Source organism: Acinonyx jubatus, chromosome C2 (assembly GCF_027475565.1).
Source record: "Acinonyx jubatus isolate Ajub_Pintada_27869175 chromosome C2, VMU_Ajub_asm_v1.0, whole genome shotgun sequence".
In the NCBI taxonomy this organism is placed as follows: Eukaryota; Metazoa; Chordata; class Mammalia; order Carnivora; family Felidae; genus Acinonyx; species Acinonyx jubatus.
In genome coordinates, this window is record NC_069384.1 from 68,120,348 (window position 1) to 68,148,266 (window position 27,919).

The 27,919-nt window shown below is 45.1% G+C and overlaps 1 protein-coding gene and 1 long non-coding RNA gene across 7 annotated transcripts in view; one reads left to right on the forward strand and one right to left on the reverse strand.

Moving 5' to 3' along the window:
• Positions 1-27,919, reverse strand: part of MYLK (myosin light chain kinase) — a 276,342-nt gene that overhangs the window by 118,974 nt on the left and 129,449 nt on the right. For 5 of the 6 annotated variants that reach the window (XM_053220952.1, XM_027061019.2, XM_053220953.1 and 2 more), the window contains 5 exons: positions 19,076-19,283; positions 4,391-4,439; positions 3,375-3,540; positions 2,276-2,441; positions 171-189 (listed from right to left, as the gene is read on the reverse strand). In XM_053220952.1, the coding sequence (XP_053076927.1) occupies positions 171-189; positions 2,276-2,441; positions 3,375-3,540; positions 4,391-4,439; positions 19,076-19,283 (608 nt within the window). The remainder of the gene's footprint in view (positions 1-170; positions 190-2,275; positions 2,442-3,374; positions 3,541-4,390; positions 4,440-19,075; positions 19,284-27,919) is intronic. The other variant, XM_053220954.1, reaches the window with a different exon arrangement.
• LOC128315202 (uncharacterized) lies at positions 5,062-27,915 on the forward strand. Its single transcript, XR_008297705.1, has 3 exons — positions 5,062-5,432; positions 14,487-17,594; positions 26,825-27,915. It is a non-coding gene; the product is annotated as an uncharacterized LOC128315202 (long non-coding RNA).

Below are 27,919 nucleotides of genomic sequence, written 5' to 3' on the forward strand. Positions count from 1 at the left end.
CCTGTATGGCCTACTGCAACAGGAGAATGAGACCAAACACAACCATGTCCCCCAACAGTCAGTTCTCCCTCCTATATGACGACTCAGAAATTCGAGGCATTTCTCCATTACAACCTCTTTTCTTGCAGGGCATCCCAAGATGGAAACAACGACTACAAGCCTAGACATACCTATTGGCATTGTCCAAACCTGGAAAAAGGGAGAGGGGTAGACTGTTAGTGGAATATTACAGGTACCGAGACGAGAAAGTGATAAGACAACACTGTTTTTCATTTCTTATGGAGTGTTCACGTCCCCAGCTCCCACTCTGCCCCTCACCTCCACTCCTACCTCCCTCACTCCCTCAGCTTCCTGGTCCTGAACTACTCAGGTGGATCTGATGAGCTCCTCTGAGCCCTCCCCTGAGACAATGTCAACATTTCCAGGGCTTCCCTGGGCCATCTATGGTGGCCTCAGTGGCCATACTCTGTGCCACGGGACCTGTCCTGTTCACTAGCCACAGAAGGAAACCAATTATGGGACAAACAAAAATAAACATCTGAAAAGTTCAAACCCAAACAGTTTAACTTACATATGGCCCTAGAAAACAAACTTCCCAAAGTGACCAGTTTTCACAAATACTTGCTTTAAAAATATACAGTGATGGGGCGCCTGCGTGGCTCAGTCGGTTAAGCATCGAACAGCTCAGGTCATGATCTTGTGGTCTGTGAGTTTGAGCTCTGTGTCCAGCTCTGTGCTGACAAGCTAAGAGCTTGGAGCCTGCTTTGGATTCTGGGTCTCCCTCTCTCTCTGCCCCTCCCCCACTCATACTCTGTCTCTGTCTCTCAAAAATAAACATTGAAAAAAAAATACAGTCAGTTCTTCAAAGAGAAAAAAATACCATATATTTTTTCCTGCCACGTTGTTTTTTTAAAATTTTATTTTGGAAAATTTCAAAACATACACTAGTAGAGAGGATATAACAAACTCAGAAAGCCATCACTCAGATTTAAAAAATAGTGACATTTTACCAGTCTTTCTTATCCCTCTTTGTTTTGGTTTTTAGAGGAATTTCTCCTGGGAGTATTTTTTAATAAGTTTATTTATTTTGAGAGAGAGAGAGACAGAGAGAGAACCAGAAGGGGAAGGACAGAGAAAGAGGGGGACAGAGGATCTAGAATGGGTTCTGCTCTGACAGCAGAGAGCCCGATATGGGGCTCAAACTCATGACCCATGAGATTATGACTTGAGCCGAAGTTGGACGCTTAACCGACTGAGCCACCCAGGTTCCCCCGGGAGTATTTTAAAACATATCCCAGGCAACGTATCATTTTGCCATTAAGAATCTGAGAAGGGAGCAGTTCTTTAATTCAGTGCTAGGGCAAGTAGAGGGAGTGGTTAAATCACTCTTCTCAATGTCCAACAGTGAGTCTCCATCCCATGGTGAGCTGTAAAGTCTACTTCTTTCAGGACCAGGACTTTTGATAGTATAGGATGGAATAGAGAATACCAGCACATACTGTACATAGTACAACTCGGGACTGTTTTATGAAACTTGTTTCGGTTTGATATGTTTATATATATTTATATATATTATGTCCTGGGTTGCAATGTAGAACTCTCTGTGAGTTGAGAAAAACACCTGAGACATCAATGGTGAAGACGGCAAGGAGGAATCGTTTCTGAGACAGGAAGAGGAGATTGAAGGTCATTTCTCTCCCTGACTCCCCCAAATCCCACCTTGCTCAAGGTTCCCACTCTGCGGAGTGATGCCAATCCCCTTCCCTGCCCACACTCCTGCTTCCACAGGCTGGATGTGGCGGAGCCAAGGGGAATGCAAAGAGGAGACATATTCAAAGAGATTTCCTAGGGAGAACGGACAGGGGCCGATGCCTACAGCAAGGAGGAGGCAAGAGTCAAAGGAGATGCTGAAATGCCCAGCCCGGGTGAGAAAGAAAAGCAGAATCCAGGGGTAGAAAGAGTTAAGTTGAGGGAAGACTTGAAGAGAAGGACAGAGTAGATGATAAGTTAAATCTTAGGCAGGTTAAAGTTGAGGTGATGGTGAGACATGAGCAACGTCGACTTTTCCAGTGGCAATTAGAGATACAAAAAGGAGTCTGAGCAAGAAGAAAAGGCTGCAGACACAGGCGTGGGGCACAGTGCAGTGACTAAGTTCAAGATCTCGCCCCTAGGGAAGGCATGGGTATGTGGGCGGGTCAGTGTCACACAGATCTGTAATGAACAGCAGCTCCTTCTAGGAGGGGCCTTCTGCACTGGCCCGCCCACCAGTCGATACCTTGGATAGAAAGCTCGGCCGACATGGAGGCCTTCCCCGACCCATTCACCACCATGCACGTGTACACTCCCACATCATCTCGGCTGACCTCATGGATTTCCAGAACTTGTACTCCATTCTTCTCAGACATAGATACACGGGCACTTGGCTTCAGGGGAACATCTCCCTGTGGATGGGCAGAGGGTAGTTTGGTCAGAGAAACCTGTTTACCTTTTGGCACTATCCTACCTCCTGCCAGTCCCGGGGGGACAGACACCAGGCACAGGCAGAACCCTTTGCTCTGGGCTCTGTCAATGTGCTCAGAGAGGAATCCTTGGACAATCCAAGGGCCCTGACTTGAGGTCTATGTGTGTGGTGCGGCATCAGGTCCAGCTTAGAGCAGGCATATGGAAGTTGTTCCAAAGGAGCCCTAGTTCCAAAGGAGCCTAAGACATCCTACATTCCTCACTTTGGTTCTGCTTTGCCTCCCTCTCCTTTATTCTTTTTCCAGGGTCAGTCCAGGAGAATTAGGAAATAGCTAAAAGTGTCCCATCACTCATTTTCATCCAGGAGTTCCATCTATGAAAGCGACTCTCGCAGGCCTTGACCCCAAATGTTCCCCACATCTCCTCAAGGCCCTGTTCCCCCTCTCCTCTGTTCTGCCTTCACCTTGTCCAGCCCTGATGAAATACTCCAGAGAGTATTTTGAGATAGGTGGGATCATCTCTGCCTCACAGATAAGGAGACCAGGGTTCCAAGAGACAAATGACTTGCCCAGCATCACATGTTTCATGAATGATGGAGCTGTGGCTTGAAACCTAGTCTCATGACTTCAAATTCCACTCTCTTGACATGGTCATGTCTGTACTGACTCAGAAGTTTAATGCTGTTTGGGGAGTATATGGATTACAGGACATTGATGGCTGAGTAACAGAGGCAGAGTGTGCAAATAGGGGCAAGAAGAAGCATGACTACTGACCTACAGAGAACCCTAGAGAACGACTAGAGTTGAAACAGAAGGAACTGATTGGAAAGACAGACTCCTGTCGGTCCAAGGGTCTAACCCTCCACCTTCAGGGTCCCCAGGCCTGGGCCAGAGTTGGGGCAGATAAAACCTCACCTTGAGCCACGTGACCTGGGGTTGGGGCCGGCCAGTGATCTTGCAGGAGAACCGTCCCATCTGTCCCTCTTTGACTACGGCTCGACCCAGCTTGGTAGCAAACTTCGGTGGGCACTCTCCCCAGATGCTGGGACGGGTCTCCACCGCGGGGGCTGCAAATCTGTCCCTGGAAAGAAATCAGCAGAGTGCAGTAGCAATTCAGATATTCTCTCTGCCCTCCACCCACGTCACTTAAGTTGGGTCAGATACCAGCAGAGGGCAACCTTCCCAATGCCGTGCCTTAAACACATTTCTCGTGTACCCTCTGGAAATGTCTGTGGCACCAAAGCCTATTTCTTCTACCTCCTGAACATCCAACCAGACTTCATATAAGAGCCTCCCTTGAAGTAAGGTATACCTGAATTCTACTGAGCTCTGGCCAAAAGCCTGGGTTTTGGCCAACAGACTGCAAGTGGAAGTGACGTTTGCCACCTCTCAACTAAACCCACAAAAACTGCCTGTGAGATTCTCCACACTCTCTCTCTAGATGCAAAAGATCCAAGAGAAGCTCCAAGGCCAAGAGATGATGGAACCATAAGAAGGAAGGAGCCTGGGTCCCTGAAAGATGATGGCAAGGCTTTCCACCTGTTCAAGAATATCTAAGTGGACTTTGATATAAGTTGTTATAGCAGCAACTGTTACTTATCTTTACCAATACAGGTTTACTTTCCATAAGAGGTGTCACATATTGATTGCCTCTTCTAGGTCTGCTTACTTACATCTTCTGACTATTGCCTTGATTGTCAGTGATCCCTGCAGACTATGGCCACTTCTTCCTCAGCATTTAGCAGTTGAACCAGTCAAAGGGGCTATCCACAGGCATTGTGTGAGGGCCACCTCACATCCCTGTAGGCTCCTGTGTTAAGTTATTATAGCCCAGGATGTCTAAGAATACTCACACCCTAGACCTGGTTCTGCCAGGTCAGCAGGAAAAGCCAATCTGGCCCTTCCCTTGGTTTGAATATTCCACAACTTACCCCAAGGTTTTGGAAACAACAGGCTGACTGTGCTTCTTCACAAAGGTCCCTGCAAGTAGAAAACAAAGAGAGAGAGGCTTGAAGAGTCAGGTCTGAGCCACCAACTCAGAGCAATGAAAGTCAGAAGAGTCAACAACAGGGGTGGGGATGGGATACTGACAGAAACAGTTCACCCCGACTGAGCCTGTCCTGGGCCAGGCACTATGGTGGGCACTTGACATAACATCATTTAAGGAGGCTGGTACTACATTATCCTTCTATGTTTTAAACAGACGAGAAAAAAGAGATTTAGAAAAGTTAAGTTGCTCGCCCAAGTCACAGAGCCAGTAATAGTGCAGAAATGCATCCAGGTGTGCCTGTTGTAGAACACTCAACCATTCTGCTGAACTATCCCATGCCACTGGACCTTCTACTTAGGGGATTATCTGTGGCGATCCAGGGCCTCTCCAGAAGATGAGCCTGTTGAAGGGAAGGAGATGCACACGCATCTCTCAGACTAGATCTATTCACATTTGATACAATCAACATTGCCACCAGCACCTCACCAGAATCTGCATCAGCAGCACCGTGGATACTACAGGTCCTGGGTAAGGTGGACAGGAAGCAGTTAAATAGCAAACCCAGTCAGGCAGCTGCTACTGGGGTGGGACAACTCCTAATGTGACCAGGAAGTGACCTTAAAGTGGTGGGGTGTTTTTCAGGAATATGGAGGTTTGGGAAAGGAGGACATTTCCAAGACGGTGATCAGCCTGGAAGTTGTTCTCTTTTTGCCACAACCTGGGAATGTTTATAAAACCCTGCCCAAGGCACACATAGAAGGTGTCGAAGTCATTCCCTGAATATCAGCAGGCAGCTGCAATGGGAAATCTGCAGGGTGTTTACTGGAAGAGGGGTAAACTTCCTTAAATTCTAGCACCGATCACATCTGTAGGAAGGCACAGGAACACGGGAATGGAGACTGCGTATTTCCCTTGGCCGTATCAGGTTTACGGATGAATGAACCTTCGTGGAAAAGGATTAACAGCTAACACCAGCGTCACATGTAAGTTATGGTTCCAGTGGACTGTCAATTATTGTACATGTATTTCTGTTTAACACAACTATTCAGTGAATTGTGTATAGTTTTCATTCCATAATGTGGGTTTGGTTCTTGCCATTCAATAGTCTATTCAAGGTTAAAAGAACTTCTAAGCAGATAAAAGGAGAAACTTGTTCTGGGAGGACCCAACTGACAACTGCAATCAAGATGCTGGGGCCCCTCAGACACCTTTGGAGGAAGGGCAAACCATTCAGTCCTTTTTTAAAGTATTGGAGCGAATAAGAATCATAAGCTCTAAAGAGACTCTGGTCTTAGACCAGCACCTTCCTTTCTGTGCCTCCAAATCAAAGGAAGTGATGCTAAAAGTAGAAAAGAAAGTTTACAAAGCTTTTCATTTCAGTCTTCTTGGTAACAGTAAAAATTAGAAACTATAAATGTCACACAGTAGGAAGATAGTAAGTGGTTAAGTAAAGTGTACAACTGAACATCTTATTCTGCCACAAGATTATGTTTAAGAATATATGAAACATGCAGAAATACATTGCAGTATTTTATCATTTGCTCTTCGGCATACTTCACTTGGGTGGGCTGTGATCCTCTGTACTCTAATGAACTCATCCTGACTACTGTCTTGCCAGACGCAATGGATAATTCTGTCCCCCATCACTCAGGTGCTCAACAGCATTTGACATAGGGCTATTCCACTCCCAAGTACATGCTCCTCCAGACCCTCTGGCTTTTGCCAGGTGCCTACTCTTCGCCAACCACCTTCTCTGTTCCACCTTTGCACGTGGGAGGGCCCGCATGGCTGAGTGGGTCCTAGTTGTGCACTGCTGATTCTCCCCCCCTACCCACCCCCCCCACCACAGGAAGTTTTAGATATCATTTATAAGCTGATGACTCCCAAACCATATCCCCACCAGAACTTCTTCTTTTTTAATTTTTTTAATGCTTATTTATTTTTGAGACAGTGAGAGATGGAGTATGATTGGAGGAATGAAAGAGAGAGGGAGACGCAGAGTCCGAAGCAGGCTCCAGGCTCTGAGCTGTCCGCACAGAGCCCCATGTGGGGTTCGAACCCATAGACTGTGAGGTCATGACCTGAGCCAAAGTCAGACACTTAACCAACTGAGCGACCCAGGCGCCCCTCCCCACCAGAACTTCTTATTCATTCATCAGAAGTATCCAGAACAGTGCCCAAATCCTTGTAGGATTCAAATTCTTGTAAAATAAATGAACTTTATGGAAAAAAAGAGAGAGAGAGAGAGAGAGAGAGAGCATCCTACAATATTATGAACTCAATGTGATCTTAACTAGGAAAAAATAAAGCATCCAAGCACAGGAAAACAACCAGAAGAAAATACATCAAAATATTATTAATAGTAATTATTTTTGGGTGGGAGAACTATGAGTAATTTATTCAGCTGTATTTTTTGAAACCTATAAATATAATGGTAAAGAAAAAACAAAATGTAATCTAGTTACCAAAAATAAGGGGGGAAAAAAAGAAGGGGCAGATGGAGAAAGAAAGCCAAAAAAGGAAAAAGATTCTGCTACCCCAACAGAAGACTACTATCGGCTAACACCATGGTATTAGCCACATACCCAATCGCTGAGACGCCCTCCGAAAAATATCTATGTACCATTCACTGCCCTCATCATGCTACTGTATCACTCATTTCATCTCGGAGCAAAGATTTGATAAAAATTAGACTGATTATCTGATGAATGGATATGCAAAATGTGGTCTATTCCTATAATGGAATATTATTCAGCCATACAGAGGAATACAGTACTGGTACATGTTACTACACGGATGAACTCTGAGGAAATTCGCCAAGTGAAAAAAGCCAGACTCAAAAAAATATATGTGATTCCATTTATAGGAAATGTTCAGAAGAGGCAAATGGATGGAGACAATGCACATTAGTGGCTCTCCAGGGCCTGGGGGAGGCAGATGGGAGTAAATGCTCAGTGGGGATGCCAGGGGCGGGGGCGGGGGGGTGTCTCTGTTCAGGATGATGAATAGTTTTAAAACTAGATGGTGGTGGGGTGCCTGGGTGGCTCAGTTGGTTGAGCGTCGGACTTCGGCTCAGGTCATGATCTCACAGCTCATGAGTTCCAGCCCCGTGTCGTGCTCTGAGCTGCAGCTCAAAGCCTGGAGCCTGCTTTGGGATCTGTCTCTCTCTCTCTCTCTCTGCTCCTCCCCTGCTCTCTCTCTCTCTCTCTCAAGAAAAAATGAACATTAAAAAAAATTAAAACTAGATGGTGGTGACAGTAGCACAATATGGTGAATGTACTTACTGCCACTGAATTGTACACTTTAAAATGGTGAAAATGGTAAATTGATGTGTATTTTAACCACAATAAAAAAAAAATAGGCTAAGCATTTTTAAGACTCTTGGGAGCTAAACATCTTAATCCGAAGGCTAAAATTCCTGTATTACTTAAAAAAAATAGAGCAAAAATATGGCACTGCCTAAAAGAACAGGAAAAGAATGCTGTCTGGAGGAACTTTTATATCAGGGTGAGAGCAGTTTATGGTATGATCCAAAGGTAACACACCAAGCAGGCAGCTAGAAATGGAACGGAGTGCTTATTTTAATGTGAGTTAACACTGGAGAGTGGACATCAAAACCAAAAGAGAATGTGGGCTAAAATAACCACCAAGGTCTATTTATAGGCAAAAATTTGAAGTTGCAAGTTGTCAGATAAGGCAAAATTAATTTTGTGAAAGTATGAAAATCTGGCAGAACAGTAAGGCTAGGGAAGAAAATAAGTGGAAAGGGGATTAGGATGGAAAAGCCAAAAATAGAAGAGTAGGTTAAGAGAACTGGTGAAGACAGGGTCGAGTTAGTGAGGGGGGAAGAAAAGGCCAAGGCACTGAAAATATTGAACCAGTTCTCTTAGATTTTTCAAGGACGAGTAAAAGAGAACGCTGGCAGGTTTTAGGAGTGAAAAGTTCAACAGTGGAGGGAACGAGGGTTTTTTTGTTAAAGGACACATAAAGACCGGGCTGAGACAGAGAATGCTGCTGACAAGGGGAGTGATGTGGTCAAGATGGCAAGGAGAAGTGATGCTTCCAAAATACGTGATGGTATAACTATCACCCAGACAGGGACTTTCTGCGCTGGAAGCGACATAAGTAATAATCTGCCAGGACAACAAAAGTAAACCGGGATTGTTCCAGGCAAACCAGGGAGCAGATGCCCTACTTTGCAGGCAACTTCAGAGTGGATTTTAAGGACTGCTTAAAACAGTGTTGTTGTTGTTGTTGTTTTGAAGTTATTTATTTATTCATTTACAGATGAGGGGAGGGGCAGAGAGAGAGAGGGAGAGAGAGAATCCCAGGCAGGCTCCACGCTGCCAGTGCAAAGCCCGACACTGGGCTCATCTCACAAACCATGAGATCATGACCTGAGCCAAAATCAAGAGTCGGATGCTGAACTGCCTCGGCCACCCAAGTGCCCTCAAACAGTGGTTTTTATCAGAAAAAAATGCCCATTTTTTATAACAGGTATTTAGTGATGCCCCCTGTGCCATCCTGAATTAAAGTTTACTGCTAACTCCCATATTTCATCTCAAGAAGAAAATATAAAGCCCCAACTAAAATATTAAGGGAAAATAAATTATAATGATACTGATTTCAGTATGTAAATGTCCAACCATGACTATTTCAGTATGTAAATGCTCAGGTGCACTAGAAGACACGATGAGGTCAGATGCTCACACCGACTCATGGGCATATCTGGATTTAAAAGCAAATGATGTAGAAAAGCACTGTACGAGCAGTCCAGGAAAATGAAAGGACACAGGTAAACAGGTGGACAACTGAAAAATAAAAGAGTTGAAGAAAGAATTATTTCTCAATAAAGAGAGAAAAAAATAAAAAGAAAAATGCTAATATAGCCTAAAGAAAGGTAGTGTTAGGATAAATGGCAGAACAGACATGTTATATACAAAAAAAAAAAAAAAAGCATGAAATGACCTTAAAGGAAGATAACAAAGCAAGACAGGTTACAGAGCACTGGGGTAGAGAAAATGAAAAACACAAGACTGTGTATGTGTGTGTGTGCATGTGCTCATGTGTGTGTGTGGTGTACGTGCTTGTGTGTATGGTGTCACTAACTCTCTCCCCTTTCCTCCCGTCCTCATCTTCGGAATCCCAATCTGTGCCTAAATCTGACTCGTTCCTCCAGGACTCGCCCAAGTCTGTCCTCCAAGAAGACATCGCAGACTATTTTAGCCTCCAGGGGTCTCATTCTTCTCCGAGTTTACAAAGCCCATGTGCCGATTATTGGGCAAATAAACCCGTGCTGCCTTGGCTGGAGTTCTGCTTTGACTTAGCTTTTAATGAGCCTAGGTCCTATCTGACCAACCAACTTCCTGCAGAAAGGGTCCGACAAAGTACTCTGTCTCCCACATGGCACCGCACAAAGTCAGCACCTCATAAATACACCCACATGTTGAATCATAACTGCAATATAATAATGAAATGTGAGGTCAAGAAAGTCAGTCTCTTGAGAGCAATACCGAACTCTCTTGCTGCCCTGAGAGCCCAGCACAAAGTCAGCACATTCAATACAGTCTGATGAGAGCCATGGATTGCTGGCTAAGGGCTGGGGACAGGTCGGAGATGGGGAGGAGTGAGACCCGTGAAAGGGGGCAATGTCAGCAGGGACAAAGCCGGGCCAGTCAGGGGCACTAGCAATACTGTGGAGGGGGAAAGAGGGGAAAGGAGAGGGGAGGGTGAAAATAAAGGAGGAAAGGGAGTCAAGGTGAAGGGGGTTTGGAAGTCACCCTTCAGGAGCAGAAAGGAGACCAAATGATTTGCATGTGGCTCTTCCACATAGCAAGTAAGTGAGGCTTCTGCCAAGGCCGTCTTGACACACAACTGTTTCACTACCAAGAGATCTGTGGGGCAGAAAGAACAATGTTCATTTCTAACACATTTTTATTGTTAACTTTGATGAGACAGAAACGGACAAAAACTCAGAGCTTTTAAAATCCTGGCTGAAATTTAAAAAAAAATTTTTAATGTTTATTTACTTTTGAGAGAGAGAGAGACAGAACGTGAATGGGGGAGGGGCAGAGAGAGAGGGAAACACAGAATCTGAAACAGGCTCCAGGCTCTGAGCTGTCAGCACACAGTCTGATGTGGGGCTCGAACTTGGGAATGGCACGATCATGACCTGAGCCAAAGTCGGAGGCTTAACCGACTGAGCCACCCAAGTGCTGCTGAATTTTTTTTAATGTTTTTTATTTATTTTTGACAGACAGAAAGAGACAGAGCAAACAGGGGAAGAGAAGAGAGGGAGACACAGAATCCCAAGCAGGCTCCAGGCTCTGAGCTGTCAATACAGAGCCCGACACAGGGCTTCAATTCATGAACTGTGAGATCATGATCTAAACCAAAGTTGAACGCTTAACCGACTGAGCCACCCAGGTGCCCCTAGATAGGGCATATGCTCCTACAAAAAAGGAAGGGGCATCAGGGAGTGTTATAAACTGAGTTTATACAGAATGTCAATGGGAAATATGATTACAGATCTTTAGGTAGGTGGGAGATGTAGATATAAAAAAATAGTACAAAAGAAATAAGAGCACACACAGGCAAACACACACACAAGGAGAGGCACAACAGGCATTCTTGAGGAATACAATGATTTAAGACTCAGCCGCTGTAAACAGACATGGGCTCAAAATCCATTATGTCATCAATCTAATCCAATGTGAAAATAAAGGGGATCTGAGAAATCTGTCCCTACAAAGGGTAGTGGCAAAAAAATGTGGCACAGGAGCATTTCCTACAAATTCAAAATCCCCTAGGAAAGCGGGTGTCAGTGGTGCCAGTATAGCTGGAGTAGCAGTCATGAGGGCCACTCTTCTCCCTTAGGTCCCATGACATGGGGTCACTGTCCCCTCTGCTGCCAAACTCCCAGCAGCTTGCCGCCTGACCCTCTCTCTCCCACACTGTCAGGGGGCCTTGGTTTGCGGGACAGGGGTTTCATGGGGGTATAGAGAGTGGAGGCTGCAGCGCCGGGGAGGCTGGGGCAAGTGGGAAGTGTGCTTGGGTAGGAGGTGAGCAGGAGGCCGACCTTCTGGAAGAGGAAGGCCGGGCAGACCCCAGGAGCACAAGCCTTGTTTGGAAGAGGGGCAACTAAGAGGCAAAGCAAACCCCTACAGCCCTTAGCACCCACTGAGCCAGCCAGTGGTGTGGATTAGGGAGGAACTGAGGAAAATCCGTATCTTTCTGGGATAAAGGAACAAGTGCTAAACAAACAAAGTGGAGGTGAGGGGCAGAGGGGAGCGGCTTTCTATCATTTCATTGGCCGGCGTGCCATTAAAAGATCCAGCACACTGATCTCTCCAGTTTGGATCTGGAAAATGCTTTCTATGGGGAAATGGAAACAACTGTTTTCTCAATTTCCAGAAAATCGATGCTTAAAGACAGGAAACCAATGGCATCCTGCACCCCGTCCACCCCCCACCCCACCCCACACCCTTCAGTGAGATATTTTGCCCAAATCAAATCGTGTTATTTTCTTCCTTGATACCCTCCAGTGGCTTTCCGTCACCAGGGTCTAAGTCCTGCCTACCTCTCCAGACGTATCCTCTCTCTGCTGACCCCACTAACTGTCTCGCTATTTCCCACTCTAAAATACGTCTGCAAATACTCCCACAACTTTTCGGTGCTTTATTTCTGGTCTCAGGACCAGATTTGGATCACATAGAGGCCAAGCCAGAGGGATGGAGAGTCCACGTCAGGAAGAAGCCCTCAAGTAATGACAGACGGGGAAATGAGAATACACACTTGAGCTCCCGCACCCTTCGGTTAGCTCTGAGTTCCCAGGGCCACTCTTCTCCCTTAAATCCCAGGACATGAGGTCACTCTTTGTCCCGTCGTCACATTCCAGGCAGCCCGCTACCTGGCCCTCTTTCTCACACATGGTCAGGGAGCTCTTAATTCTACTGCCAAAGTTATATTTGTTACTTAGTTATAGTCTCTCTTTCCCAATAACTCCAAGGAGGCAGCTACTCTGTCTGAACTGCTCTGCTCTGTCTCCAGTGCCTAACACAGACAGGAGCAGAGTGGTGCACAGGGCAGTGGAAGGAGGCAGAGGAGGAGGAATCTGCACGAAGGATGGGGTACCTAACAGAGAGAGAAGAAAGAGTGATGGCCAAGGCTGGGTCCAAAAAAGAGGGGGGAAGCTAGGTTTTTGACCCTCCTATTTATTTCAAAGAAAACTCCCCAAGAGGAGGGAGCTCCTGGCCAAATCTATTCCCCAGTGAACACGTATTCATTATTTTAAAATTTACTTTAAAAAAATTGTTCCTCACATTTTTAAAAAATTATTTTAGAGAGAGAGCAGGTGCACATGGGAGAGGGGCAGAGGGCGAGAGAGAATCCTAGACAGGCTCAATGCTCAGCAAGGAGCTCCGCAGCGCTCGATCCCACCATCCTGGGATCAGGATCTGAGCCGAAATCAAGAGTCGAATGCCTAGCTAGCTGACTGAGCCACCCAGGCGCCCCCAAAACTGTTCACTGCATTCTAATGCAGAGTGGTCAATGGACTGGAATGTATGTTTCAGAGACGAAAGTAAACTTTATCTACGTCCTCTGAAACTACTGCTCTTGCTACTCCTCTTCTCCTAAAATAACCCTTTATTTCTCAACGTTACCTTTATAGCTTTCTCACTGCCCATTGCACCGGACACATCAATCGTGGCTAGGATAACTATGTAATTTATTATCTACACTGGGACTCTTTTGAAAGTCAAAGAAGGCTCCATTTGTAATCACACTGGCAGAGTATAAGCCACACCCTAGTGACACCTGCCATGACCACAGGCCTGCAAAAGTGACAACCACCTGCAGCCATGTTCTATACCCATTACCTGCCCATTACCTGTAACCGGTGCAGGTTGGAACATGGTGGCACCTGTCCCAAGGATGACCAATCCCAATCTTGCCAGCAACATGGAGGAAGGATGGTTTGAGAGTTAGCTCTGGTTATATTATACCTGGTCTCTGCATGTCTTTTCTTGGCTTTGTGGCTGCTTTCTCACAACCTATGTGCACATGTTCCCATTCTGCCTTTCCAGACCATATCATATACCACTGCTAACTCTCATAGAAGCTTTGTGTTACTTAGCTGATATTCCTAATGAATAGCTTAAAAAAGAGAAATATGTTAATCAGATTCCATGAAATAATTCAGGAATATTCTAATAAAGTATTTAGCAGGTGTGATGGTTAATTTTGTTTGTCAATTTACTGAGACAAAGGTTGCCTAGATATTTGGTCAAACACTATTCTGGATGTTTGTGTGAGGGTGTTTTTGGATGAGATCAACATTGAAATCAGTAGCCTGAGTAAAAGAGTTGCCATCTCCAATGTGGGTGGGCCTCATCTAATCAGTTGAAGATCTGAATAGAATGAAAAGGCTGACCCTCCCTCAAATAAGGTGGCATTCCTCCTGCCTGACTACCTTTGACCTGGGACATGGGTTCTTCCTCTGTTGTTGACTCCATCTGGAATATCAACTCTTCTGGGTTTTGAGCCTGCCAGCCTTTGCCCTAAAATGACACCATCAACTCCCCTGGTTCTCAGGCCTTTGGACTTGGATTGGAACTACAGGGTTGGCTCCCCTGGGTCTTCAGCTTGCTGACTGCACATCTTGGGACTTGTCAGCCTCCATAATCATGTGAGCCAATTTCTTGTAATGAATCTCTTTCTACATATATATGTACAATCTATTCCGTCTCTCTGGAGTACCCTAACCATAGGTATAAGCACCAGCCCACTGGTTCTCAAAGTATTGGTCCCAGTATGCAGCAGTATCAGCAGCAGCAGCATCACCAAGAAAACTGTTATAAGTGAAAATTCTTGAGCCCATCCCAACCTCCTAAATCAGAAACTCTGGGGCAAGGCCTAGCATTTTGTGGTTTCAGAAATATCCTTCAGGTGATTCTGATACATGCTCACATTTGAGAATTACTGTATTAGGCTAAAGATATCACATCAGTAATTGAATCCTTCTTTGCTACTCAAAGTGTGATCCACGGGCCAGCAGCATGGGCATCCTCTGGGACTGGTTACAACGGCAGACACTCAGGCTCCCACTCCAGACCCATGGAATCAGAACCTGCATTTTTAACAAGTTTCCTAGGGGGATTCGTGTGTCCCTGCGTTTGCACCAAACAATCCTGTAAGGTGAGTATAGGCCATCCTGAGGCCTGGATCTCCTCTGGGCCTGCCAGTTTGGCTTACCCTGGGCTCCTGAGCTCAAGTCTTAAAATGAACCCTTTATTACTTGAAATGAGCTAAGTGAATCCTTGGTCCCTGCAACACAAAACTCAGACCACCAAGTATGGGGCACCTCTGTCATTTCAGCACAACCCCTCACTCCACCCGAAGTTCTAGACTCACTCTGTGGATGTCATTGCCCAGGACTATTCACCACCTTATTCATATAAGGTGGGTTTTCTTTCCCTTTTTTTTTTTTTTTTTTCCTGCTAAGCCTTGTTTATCCCTATTTAAATGGGAGCTTCTGGAGCTGTGCTGTCCAACAATAGGCATTAGCCATATGTGGCTATTGAGCTCTTGAAATACAATTAATCTGAATCAAGATGTGCTGTAAGTGTAAAATATACCCCAAAGGCTGAAGACTGTAAAATATCTCATTAATAATTTTATACTAATTATATGCTGAAATGTTAGTATCTTGGATATATTGGGTTAAGGAAAATATTTTATGAAAATTGTCTTCACCTCTTTATTTATTTATTTATTTTTATTTTTTCAATATATGAAGTTTATTGTCAAATTGGTTTCCATACAACACCCAGTGCTCATCCCAAAAGGTGCCCTCCTCAATACCCATCACCCACCCTCCCCTCCCTCCCACCCCCCATCAACCCTCAGTTTGTTCTCAGTTTTTAAGAGTCTCTTATGCTTTGGCTCTCTCGCACTCTAACTTTTTTTTTTTTTCCTTCCCCTCCCCCATGGGTTTCTGTTAAGTTTCTCAGGATCCACATAAGAGTGAAACCATATGGTATCTGTCTTTCTCTGTATGGCTTACTTCACTTAGCATCACACTCTCCAGTTCCATCCATGTTGCTACAAAGGGCCGTATTTCATTCTTTCTCATTGCCACGTAGTACTCCATTGTGTATATAAACCACAATTTCTTTATCCATTCATCAGTTGATGGACATTTAGGCTTTTTCCACAATTTGGCTATTGTTGAGAGTGCTGCTATAAACATTGGGGTACAAGTGCCCCTATGCAACAGTACTCCTGTATCCCTTGGATAAATTCCTAGCAGTGCTATTGCTGGGTCATAGGGTAGGTCTATTTTTAATTTTTTGAGGAACCTCCACACTGTTTTCCAGAGTGGCTGCACCAATTTGCATTCTCACCAACAGTGCAAGAGGGTTCCTGTTTCTCCACATCCTCGCCAGCATCTATAGCCTCCTGGTTTGTTCATTTTGGCCACTCTGACTGGCGTGAGTTCACCTCTTTTTTTTAATGTGGCTACTTAAGATTCTATACATGGTTTAGAAAACTTAAGATTCTATACATGGCTCGCATTATATTTCTATGGACAGCTGTGCTGGAGAACAGGCCTGTGGCCCCGCGACTAGAAGGAAAGCTCCCAGAGGGCAGGAGCTGTGTCTCTTCTTGCTCTGTGGCAAGTCCCTGTGACCAACCCCTTGGAGGTGGGTGCGTGTCAGGACTGGCTGTGGAGAGCCTTTCCAGGGCTCACACTGGGGCTGCATTCCACTACATAAGGTCATTGTATGAATGGTCCTATCGTTAAGGCGTCTGTGCTCATAGAGGATGTTGTATGTTTCCTGGCCTGGTGACCAAACAGGCAACCAGACGAGAGAGCATATTCATCTATTCTCCATGCAAGTATTTCTCTCTGGAAGTAGTGCTCAGGATGTTGATACTGGGTTCAAATATCACAAGGCTACATTTACCCAGTACCTACTATTTTCCAATGCTGCACTGATCCTTACACAGCTCTGTGGGGTAGCTGTTAATTCCAGTGTACAGAAAAGGAAATAAGGCTCCAAAAGGAGAAATTCCCCATAGTTAGAAATGAGTGGAACTAAATTCCAAGACCATTTAACAACGCTGCCTTCTGAGTCTGACCACTAGGGGGTCAAGAGTCTTCACATATGAATTGTACTCTTAATTCCAGGACCTCTGATCTTTCCAAGTAAGAAGCCTAGCACAGAGCTGGTGAGAAGGCAGGTGGCTGCTAGATCCCCTTTGTAAGAATTCCCATTCCCACCAGGCCCATGATCTATAGGGTGGTCCTAAGCCACAGCTGAAATGGCCCTTTGATGCAGAAGCAGAATGCATACACGGCCATTCACATTTAAAGACACTGCAGCTTTTAGGCCATTCTCTATCTCCTAGGATTAGAACCTAAAATGTCTCAAGTGGTCTGAGCCTAAGTCTTCCCAAATTAAAACCAAATGGGAGGGGACAGGATTGAGAGCCTTAGTCTTCTCTCCTTCCTCTGTAGCTCTCCTGTCTTGTTTCCTTTCTGTTGCCCACATCTCAATTATGCAGGAAAAAATTTTAGTAGATCATCAGCTCTAACTTCCTCAAAAGTGGGAGTTGAAAAAAAAGTTTCATATTACTTGGGTTTTAGGTACCTCCTCTGCGTGCCTAACCAACTCCATTCCTTTAAAATGGATCACAGAAAACAAAGGCTAGCCCAGGATATAGAGATCACTGAATTTAAACCCTTTATTCTGTAGGAACAGAGGTCCAGAGGTTTAAAGTCACACATATGATTGGTGAAAGCTGGGACCAGAACCTTGGATCTCTGACTCATAATTCCCCATTTCCCCGGCAATAAACAGAAAGTCAGAAAAGGAGTATTATAGACTGAACTTTTGTGTCTACCCAAATTCATATGTTGAAGTCCTACCCCTCAGTGTGACTGTATTTGGAGAATGGGCCACAGAGGTGATAAAGGTTCAATGAGGTCATAAGGGTGGGGCCCTAATCCAGTAGAGCTGTTGCCCTTATAAGAAGAGGAAGAGACACTGGTGCTCTCTCTCTGCCATATGAGGACACAATGGCCATCTGCAAGCTAGGAAGAGAGCTCTCATCAGAAACCAAACACACCCTCCAGAACTGTGAGAAAATACATTTCTATTATTTAAGCCAGACAGTCTGTGGTATTTTGTTATGGCAGCTTGAGTTGACTAATACAAGGGGGGAAAGTAATTTTTATTTATGGATATTGAAAAAGTGCATAATGTAGGGGAAAGCACAGCACCAGAACTGTCCAAGATGAGGGCCACTCAGAGACTCTGATCAGGTGCCACTTTCCATTTGGAATGCTCCAGCCCACAGGCACTTGAAGGTCATTAAAAGGAATGAGTCACTCAGTTAAATAATTTGGGGAAAGCATCCAAACTATGCACATTCTGTTCTGTGAAACAGCCTGTCTTTCAATGATGTAGGGAAGCAGGGAAAACATTGGCCCGGGTGCACCTCACCCCCTCTGGAACCTTCCCTGGCTACCTTAATCCTCTCATACAGTGTCCCTCAAAACCAGGTGGGGAAGACTGTCTCCTGAGAGAGGAGAAAGTGAGTCGGACCTTCTGGTTTATAAGCCCCTGGAAAGGCTTATAAGCTGAGGTCAAGGGAGCCTCGTCATAACTCTGAGGGTCTGACAAACCCCCATGTCCTTTCAGACATCAGGCCTTTAAGCAGCAGCCAGTGGCCTGAACTGGAAATGTTCTCCTCAGTGGAAGGGCTTCAGCACGTGGGGGATACACTAGCAGCAAAAGAAACAGTTTTACTTATGGTCAATGTTTTTCCTGGAAGTTTTACAGTTAATAAAGTTGATAGAATTTTTTAAGTACAGAGGGGAAAAGGAAGACAAAATAATTAGTGTTAACACATTGGTATGTTTATCTCCTATATATTTTTCTGAGTTTTACAAGATTTTTATAAATGAGCAAGTATTACTTTATAATGATGATAAGAAACACTGCTCATTCATTCTCCAAATATTTCAATACCTATCCTATGCCAGGAAGTTTTCTAGATGCTAGAGATACAGTAAAAACAATATAAAGTCCTTCTCTTCCTAGCATTTCTAGTTAGAGGTTCAGGGGGAGTGGGAAGACGGAGAGTTCTGGGGTTAGGGTGGTCAGAAAGGGTCCTCTAAGGAGGAGACCTGGAAACAGAGACCTGAAGGAGGACAGGGAACAGCAGGAGAAGGCCCTGAGGCTTGCTGACGGAAGGGCGGTGGGGAGCAGGGAGGTGACAGCTTGACCACAGTGGAGGGAGCCTGGCCAGGAGTGGTTGATGAGTCTGGAGAGCCAGGTGGGGCCAGTCTGGTCTCAGTCACAGTGTGAGGGGAAGCCATAGGAAGGCTAGAGCAGGAAAGTGAGGTGATGTGAGGTTGACCGTGTCTCCTGGGATGCCTCCCTTGTTCTCAGGAACCACATCTCCCCCATTAGACTAAAAGGTCCTGAGTTCAGAGCTCAGCACACTTTCCCTTGTGGGTTTCTCTTCTGCCCGAGAGGGGCAGAAACAGGAGCTGCAGGCCTTGGGGAGACTGACAGCTCATCTCCCACCACAATTCTCGCTTCCTGAAACTCACCTTCTACAGTCAACTCCACTGTCACCTGGCGGGCACCACTATCATTGGTGGCTTCACAGGTATATTTTCCCTTGTCGTCCTCACGGACAGCATGAATCACAAGGCTGAAAGTCCCCCGGATACCGCAATCTAGCAGGAAGCGGCCCCCACCGGTGATGGGTTGCCCATTTCGGTGCCACGTCACCTGGGGCTCTGGGTAACCCCGGACCTTCAAGGAAAAGAAGAAAGGGTGAGAGCTTATACTTAAGGAGTGCTTCTTATGTGCCTGGTGTTGTTCTGGGTGCTTTTGCATGTATTAACCACTTAATCCTCATAACATCCCTTGGAGCAGATACTACTTTCATGGCATGAAGAAACTGAGGCACGGAGAGTCTTTCGGTAGATTTTCCGAGGCCTCAAAGGTAGAAAGGGGCAGAGCCAGGCATCCTGGCTCCAGAGCCCACTATGCAAGTGACTCAAGCCTGGCTACATATTAGAATCACCAGGGGAAGCTTTAAAAAAATACTAGTGCCCAGCTCCTACCTTGGATAGATTAAATCAAAATTTCAGGGGGTGGGGACTAAGCCTGGGCATTCTGGACCAGGGCTTCCCATTTGGATATTCAAATAAATCACTTGTTAAAATGCAGATTCTGCTTCTCTAGGTCTGGAGTGGAGCCAGAGATTCTTCAGTTCAGACAAGGTCTCAGATGGTGCTGATGCTTCTGGTCTCCAGAACTCACCCTGAGTGGCAAGGTTCTAGACTGGAGTAACCTGGGGTTGGTAGCCATGGTAGCTACACATGGCAACGGAGCACTCCAAACAGGGCTAGTCCTAACTGAGCTACACCATAAGTGTGAATTACACTCCAGTTTTGAAGACTTAGTGCAAACAAAAGAATGGAAAATTATCTTGATCATTTAAAAATGTTGATTACACATAGAAAATATAGTATTTTTGACATGTTAAGTAAAATATATTATTAAAATGAATGTTACTTGCTTCTTTTCACTTTCTTAATGCGGTACTAGAAAAGTTACAACACATGTGTTTCTGCTTGATGTGTTCATGGAGCTGTGCAGCTCTAGACGGCTGTCTCTAATAACAGCCGCCAACATCTATTGAGTGCCAAGTGGTAAGCACTTTCCTAAGTACCTGTAGCCTTATAGTAACTTGTTCAGAGAGAGATGTTTCCCCAAAGACGGGAAGATTAAGAGGGACAAATTCCAAGAAAAGACATCACCTTGAGTTTCAGAGAAAGAAGTTTCCCCAAGGGCCCTCCAACCCCTGAAACTCAACAGGCTCTTCAGAATAGACTCATCTTTGGAGGAGCAGGATTCAGACCGGCCCATTGATGCACAGCCTCGGACCCAGAATTAAGGGATTTTAGCACTGGAAAATGCACAGAAAACATCACAAAAATCTCCCGAGAAAGAAAATGTTTGCATTATAAACTGGTGGTAGCAACAGCTTTTTTTTTTTTTCCTACCCATGTATCCACTGCAAGACAAAAGAGAATGGACATGGATGGGACAAAACCACAATCTGCTGGATGACCCCAAACTGCATTTACAAAGAGAGCTTTCAATGACCTATAGCAATAATCCTCCTCACATCCCCAGCAAGGTCAGAGAGATGCTATATCGGTACAAAGCAGAGACGGGGAAAGCAGGTACATGCATTGCACATCGGCATCCAAACACAGCGACTCCCCTAAGCACACCAATGCAGAAACAACCATGCTAACAGCTTCAGGAGCTGTCTTTGGACTGTGCTCATTTCCATTCCCAGGCATCCAGCCATCAATTCATCCTCAAACCCATTTCTCAGCAGCCAGCATGCAAATGTCTTCCTAGGAAAGGAAGCCTGGAATCACAGAGAAAAAAGACCCAACATGAATAATCCCCTCTCTGGTTATTCCATAGTCATCCCTTCAATGCCACTTTATGAACCTCACAAGGCCTGCTTCCCCATCCTCCCTAATGTGTGGTCTGGCCTCCATGAAAAACGCAAAAAAACAAAAAAACAAAATCAAAACTTCAAATCAATCCTACCCATCTTATCTATAATTTCTGGAAACAAAAAATCCCTCTCTCATTGAAATCTAAACCACATTCGTGACAGAGACTGAGTATCTGTGAGGGAATGCTCAGATTCTGAAGTCACTTCCCCCTGAAGCAGAAAACAATGTCTGAAGACACTGCAGCTTCACCAAAACACTCACGTCCTATCTTTTGTTTTTTAATTTTTTTAATGTTTTTAATTTTGAGAGAGAGAGAGAGAGAGAGTGAGTAAGGGAGGGGCACTGAGAGAGGGAGACAGAGAATCCGAAGCAGGCTCCAGGGCTCTGAGCTGTCAGCACAGAGCCCGACGCGGGGCTCGAACTCATGAACCATGAGATCATGAACCTGAGCCAAAGTTGGATGCTTAACTGACTGAGCCACCCCTTTTTCTTTTTGAAAGTGACAGTGAGTGAGAGTGGGGGAGGGGCAGAGAGAGAGAATCTCAAGCAGGCTTTGCACTGCCAGCACAAAGCCCGACTTGGGGCTCAAACCCAGAAACAGTGAGATCATGACCTGAGCCAAAAACAACAGTCAGACTCTCAACCAACTGAGCCACCCAGGTGCCCCTCAAGTCCTATTGTAAGGTTGATGGTGCTGAAGGGGGCCACATTCACTTGGACAGATAAGGTCTGACATCTATTATAATATGAAACAAAGTGTTAACAGTGGTTATCTCTGGGTCTGTCCTCTTTTTCTTTACTGAGTATTTTCTGGTATTTCTGCAAGTAACATAGCTGGCCTTTGTGAAGTAGAAAAAAATTTTTTAAATGAATATATGTATTTGTTTTATATTACTATGTATAACGAATATATAAACATTCATTAATCTGTCAAGGCCCTCAAGGTACTTAAATCTAGCAATGGAAATAAAAGCACTCTGCAAATAAACATTATGCAACTTTGATGGTGATAAATGTTGTGTACCCATATAAAATCACATCATCCTGTGACGCTATCTTGGCACAAAGGTTCACACAAAGGAACATCAGACAACAATTACTTTGTTAAAACATATTTTTAGGAAACAACTAATGAAAGACACTCTTTCCTACAAAAGGAAGCCCAGCCCGTTGGAAGTACTGTAGTGATTTTGCAAACCACCATGGTCTTCTCCTCCACTCTGTTAGACACAGCCAGCCTAACCTCCAGAAGATGATTAGCCTCCTGACAGTGTCACAGAAAGGGAGTGCAGAACACTGTAATGGGAGGAGATAAATCATTAACTGCACCAAAGGCATCGCTAGCATTCCATTAGCAAGTACTCTGGCCCCCTGCAGCCTGGCCACCTCTGGTGGCCCATCAGGCCCTGGGGCATCAATGATTAACTGGGACTTTGCAAGTATTCTAGACCTCAGGGACCCAGCTCCCTCTTTCAATGTTCCTCTTGCTTTCTACACCACCCTCTCCTCCTCTGCCAATTTACCCCTGAAATGTCCTGTTAAAATAAATATCCAGGAATTTTTAAATATGCTGAAACTGGCACCTCTTAGAAAGTTGCAGTTTGTAGTAGGACTTTTGTAGCACCTTGCACCTGAAGCACACACAAGGATTTCTGGGACCTTGCTCAGTTCCAAGGTCTAAATGATTTGCAACTCCAATTCTTATCTTCCTAATATGAGAAAAACCTCCCACCACTACCTAACATTACTTAAAGACAATCAGCTTTATGTAAACCCATTTTTACTGTCTGTCCACTATCCTGGACTCCTGGGTGAGAAAAAGAGAGAAGCCTGGGTTCACACCTTTGGGATACAAGACAACAGCCCTGCCTTCCCTGGGTGCCTTATCCGCCTTCATCACGAACCTTCAGCCAAGAACCCACAGCTAGAAATTTTGCAGTTTGGTCCCAGGTCACACTAAACACCCACTGATACTTCAGTTTTTAGAGGGCCTTCACATACAGAATCTCATTTCATTCTTGCAACACTAAGAGCGAAGTGTCTTGGGTTGGGGTATCCAAAAGCAGAACCCAAAATAAGGGCTTAGGGAATCCCATCTGTGAACCCTTAGCCAACACAGTGTCTAGGAATGGGTATACTGGTCTGGGGAAGGGGGTCTGGGTAGGGCTCCAAGAGTGTCAGTGACACAGCACACAAAGCCAATCATATTATTAAGTCCAAAGGGCTGAGGAAAGAGGCCCAAAGAAGTAGATGATTAGTCAGTAAATGGCACATTAAGTGGAGATCTTTCTATTCCTCATTGTAAATTCATGTTTTTGGTAGGACAAATACTGTAGAACCTAAAGCACTGATAAGTGTCTTTTCTTTCTCTAATAGACCCTGAATCTCTCATTAAAGTAATATCTGCTCTCCACTTTGAGAAAAAGTCAAAGAGTTCATAAAAGATATGGCCAGGCCAAAAACAAGTCTTGGGTGTTCCCCCAGAGTAACAATCGGGCAGTGCTATAGAGTAAATGCTTGTGTTCCTCCAAATTCATAAGTTGAAATTTAACTGCCAATGTGATAGTATTAGGATAGGGCCCTTGGGAGGTCATTAGGTCCTGAAATTGAAGCCTTCATGAATGGGATTAGTGCCCTTAGAAAAGGGATAGTGAAAAGCTCCCTCACCTCTTCCATCATGTGAGGACACAGCAAGAACAAGGAAGCAAGCCTTCACCAGACACTGAATCTAGTGGTGCCTTGATCCTGAACTTCCCAGGCACTAGAACTGTAAGAAATAAATTTCTGTTGTTTAAGCCACCAAGTCTATGGTATTTCTGTTATGGCAATGTGAACAGTCTAAGATAGTCTGGATTAGTGCCATACGTGTGCCCAAGACACCCCCCAGGACATTCAGTGTGATACAGGGAGGGCGGCTTGAGACCTGAGGCCTGAGTCCTGGGACTGGCTTAGCTACCTAGCCTCTTCAGGTTGTATTCCTTCTTTCACAGAAGAGAAAACAGCTCCTGATACCTAAGGCCGTTTGTGAGATAGTATATTTCTGAATAGTGACCCACTTAGCTTCCTGTCTCTCCCTCTAGTCTCCTCTGGGTCCAGCCCACAGCCTTCCTACCCTCTAATCCTCCATACAGGAAAACCAAGTGACCACAAGGAGACATGCTCACGAACATGAACAGCTAGCCTTGCCTTTTCACCATAATGAGTTTTTGGAAACAGCCCCACAGAGGGTCATTCTAAGGAGAATCATATTTTTGCCACAGTAACCACATTTAATTGGAGGTTGTGTTCTTGAACAAAAGCCTGGGATCAAATAAATCAAGAGCATAACCAACAGCTTGTCATAAAAATAAAGATAGAATAACCATAACCCCTATAATAATTTAAAATAGTAAAACTGTGCTCCAGTTCCATAAAATGTCCTCACGAACCTTTATGTCCTCAAAAGGCCTGTAGAGGGAATGGGGGCTCATTCTGTATGTGTTGGGAGATGAGGAGAAAGCGGGCAGTTGCTCAGCTGCTATGTTACACCCACCTGTTATACTCGAGAGACATTTTTTCAAAAGCTGGTGCTGTTTTGAAATTTACTTAATGACCGAAAATGAAACATTCTTAAAGGCACTAAGACTCTTGATTTTTCTCTGCCATGTGTGAAGGGCTTTCAGTCTATTCCAAGGTGCTCAGGACAGGCTACCATGGCCTACCACAGCCTAAGGCCAGAGGAGCGATAAGCTCCCTGTCTCCACAACCCTGGCAAGACTCGGGGCAGCATATCTGTCTTCTTAGCTTGGGGAGTGGTAGACAGGGGGTGATTTTGCTGTTTTTGATGATCTCCTGCAAGTCCTTTGTTTCTGGTCAGGCCTGTCTCCACATGCACACTGCAAGCCCACACAACTGAAGGCTGATGTTATCAGCCAAGTCGGGCAGGAGATGTATCTGAGAGTCCGCCCCTGTTGGAGATGGAGGGAGACCAAGAGGAGAGAAACCAGGATTGCACTGAGGCCAGGGTGAAAACAGGCCGCCCAGTGGGATGCTAGAAGGCTGAGAAGGTAGGTAGACAAAAGAAGTCATGAGCCGTGAGCTAAAAAACTTCGGGGCTGGGAACAGTAGACTCGAGGGGTTACCCAAGACTAACCATTGGAATCTCGTTGAGTCACTGAATCGATGCTGGGAATGGCTGAGCCCAGCAGATAGACATTTCAGAAACCTGTTAGGCAGAAGTTTCTCCCCTGAGCAGGACAATACCGACTCTGCAACATGACTGTCTACTGGCTTATAATTCCCTGCAACACAAGATTCTGAACTTCTTACCCTATTTCAAGGCTGTTTCTTATATAACAAACAAGTTCCCCTATGATAAATTACTTGGTCAGGGCTGGTGATTTGAAAACTAAAAAATAACGGGAAATAAACCAATGGTGCCGAGGAACTGGTTGAAGAGGAATCCTCTGCCCCAACTCCAAGTATAAGCTCACTCAGATAATAAATAAATGCATATGATACACAGAAAGGAGAATGAAAACATTAACACCCCAAACAAATTCAACCACAAAAAATGTCTATAAAACTGACATCATGGATGCATTATGAGGGTGAAGAGTGAAGGGTGAGCCACGGGCATGGCATGACCAAGCTTGGGGGTCTGTGTCTGTGTTAGCAACTGGCACACAGCCCTATAGACAGGCAGGCACTTCGAATAATCCCGTTGCCAAAAGTCAAAAGCCTTAACTGAACACACAGAATCCATCAGGAAGAAATCAGACTAGCCAAAAACAGCAGTTAGTGAGAAGCTGAAATTCTGGCACACCCTCCCCCTAGTCCAAGGTGAAACAGTGAGGGCAAAAGTGGTTCCATGAAAAATAAAATCAGAATGTAAAGAACCATTCCTCAAAGTGGCTCAGCAAATGCCACATATGTCTTCAGGGACAGATGCCGAAAGTCTCCCTCTGTGATCAGCCACTTCCACTTTTTATGGCAAGTTCCATGGCCCAAGACATGGGCACCCCTGCACCCCTATATGTGCAAGTCTGAGAACTTCATGTTTCATCCCACTCAGAGCACAAGGCAGGCGATGTCTTGGCAGCCTTGGGTTACACCTCAGGCCCTTCAGAATCTTTCAAAAAAAATCTATTTTCCTTTATCTAAATCAAGCTTACCAATGCATGCAACTTTTTTTATTTGATTCCCTTTTAATGATACAAACACCTAAAAACACCTGAAGCAGTCCAACAAAGAAACAAAATCCTAAGTGTAACCAGGACTCCTTACATATTTGCTCTCCTAGTTCCCATAACTTCATAGTTGCCTTATGACAGCAAGTGTCCTTCTGTTTAAACTCCCAGTTGCTCTGGGGTGGCTGCAGGATTATTAAGCCCTACCAGTAGCCTCTCTTCACAAAGCCCTGGGGTTCTCGGTTTACTCGTTCTCATGATGACTTTCAAGGACATGGCCTCTCCAGCTGATGAGGCTGGCCCAGGAGCTCTCCATTTCTGCTACTGGGTTGAGATATGCTCTCAGACATATTAAAATATTAACAGGAGGCATGTGGCATTGCAGAGATTTTAACAAATATGTGCTGTGACTTGGTTTTGTTTGACTTGCTCGAGATCTCCTGCCCACCTTCCCCAGTGTAAGCCGCACACCCCATGCCCCTCTGCCTACCACACGGTGGGAACACCAGTCAGTCAGCTGCCTCCTGGCGAGTGTGCCTGGGCTCCAAAAATGGACACATGATCCAAGCCAGCCAATCAGAGCTCTTCACTGCAGTTTTAAGTTAGAATAAGGGGAGACCAAAGCTGTCTCTTTTCACAGAGATCTCAAGCTGAGAAGATGCAAGCCTGAAGCTATCTACAGCTATCCTCTTCTCCCGTCCCCGCTCCTGTGTTCTTGCCCCCACCCAAGAGGAGGAAGTCACCTGCTGAATAAGACATTACACGCACAGTGAAGAAAAGAGATGGAGACCTTGCCTGACTGAACTGTGTTGGACTCAGGATTCACTCAGTTGTATAAGACAACTGATCTCTTTTGCTTAGCCCAGGTAGAGGTGGTTTCTGTCACTTGCAAACAAGAGTCCTAATTTGGGAAGGCATACTGTCTCTGGAATCAGACACATCTGTGTATGAATGCTGTCTGCACCGATTACCAGTTGCCTAACCTGGGCCAAGTTATTTAACTTACATGGCCCTCAGTTTACACAGCTGTACAATGGGATGATACCAGTATCCACTTGCATGGAAAAGTTAATGATCAAATGAGATAAGCACATTATTAAGAAAGTCTACAAGTTAGATCTCTCTCTTCTCCTCAGAGTAAATAATTCTTCATAGTAAGGTACCCCAGAACCCATTCAGCTCCCAGCTTTATTGACAGTGTGAAAATGCCCTAAGAAACATGCATACTTGTAAACCTCCAGGCTTGCTGGGCTTCGTCCTGTACAACTCACATCCTTAAAGACACCCTCAAGGTGTTACACTCTCAATTAGGTAAAAACCTAATACTTTGAGAACAGCTTCTGCTTTAGTTGAATGGACTTATTATATTTACTTGAGAAGCGATCACTGTTCTTATGTAGCATCACAGAGCACATCTCACAACAAACACGCAGTCTGTACTTTTCACTGCACCACCATTCCACTCCTGTAACACCACGTGGACCCTGGAGACAGAGATTATCCCCTGATTTCTGCCTCACTGACTAATGCAGGCCTGGAATTTCAAGGGCATGGGTGAGTGTCAGAAAGGAAATAAATCTGGGGTAATAAATCTGGAGTTTCTAGCCAGTCGTGGCTGGACCTGGAAGGAGAGACAGACATACCTCACTGGCAGAACAGATGCATCTCGGGACTGCTCCCCAAACAATACGCAGACCATTTGGCAATGCCTCCTTGCCCCTCAAAGAGCAGAGCC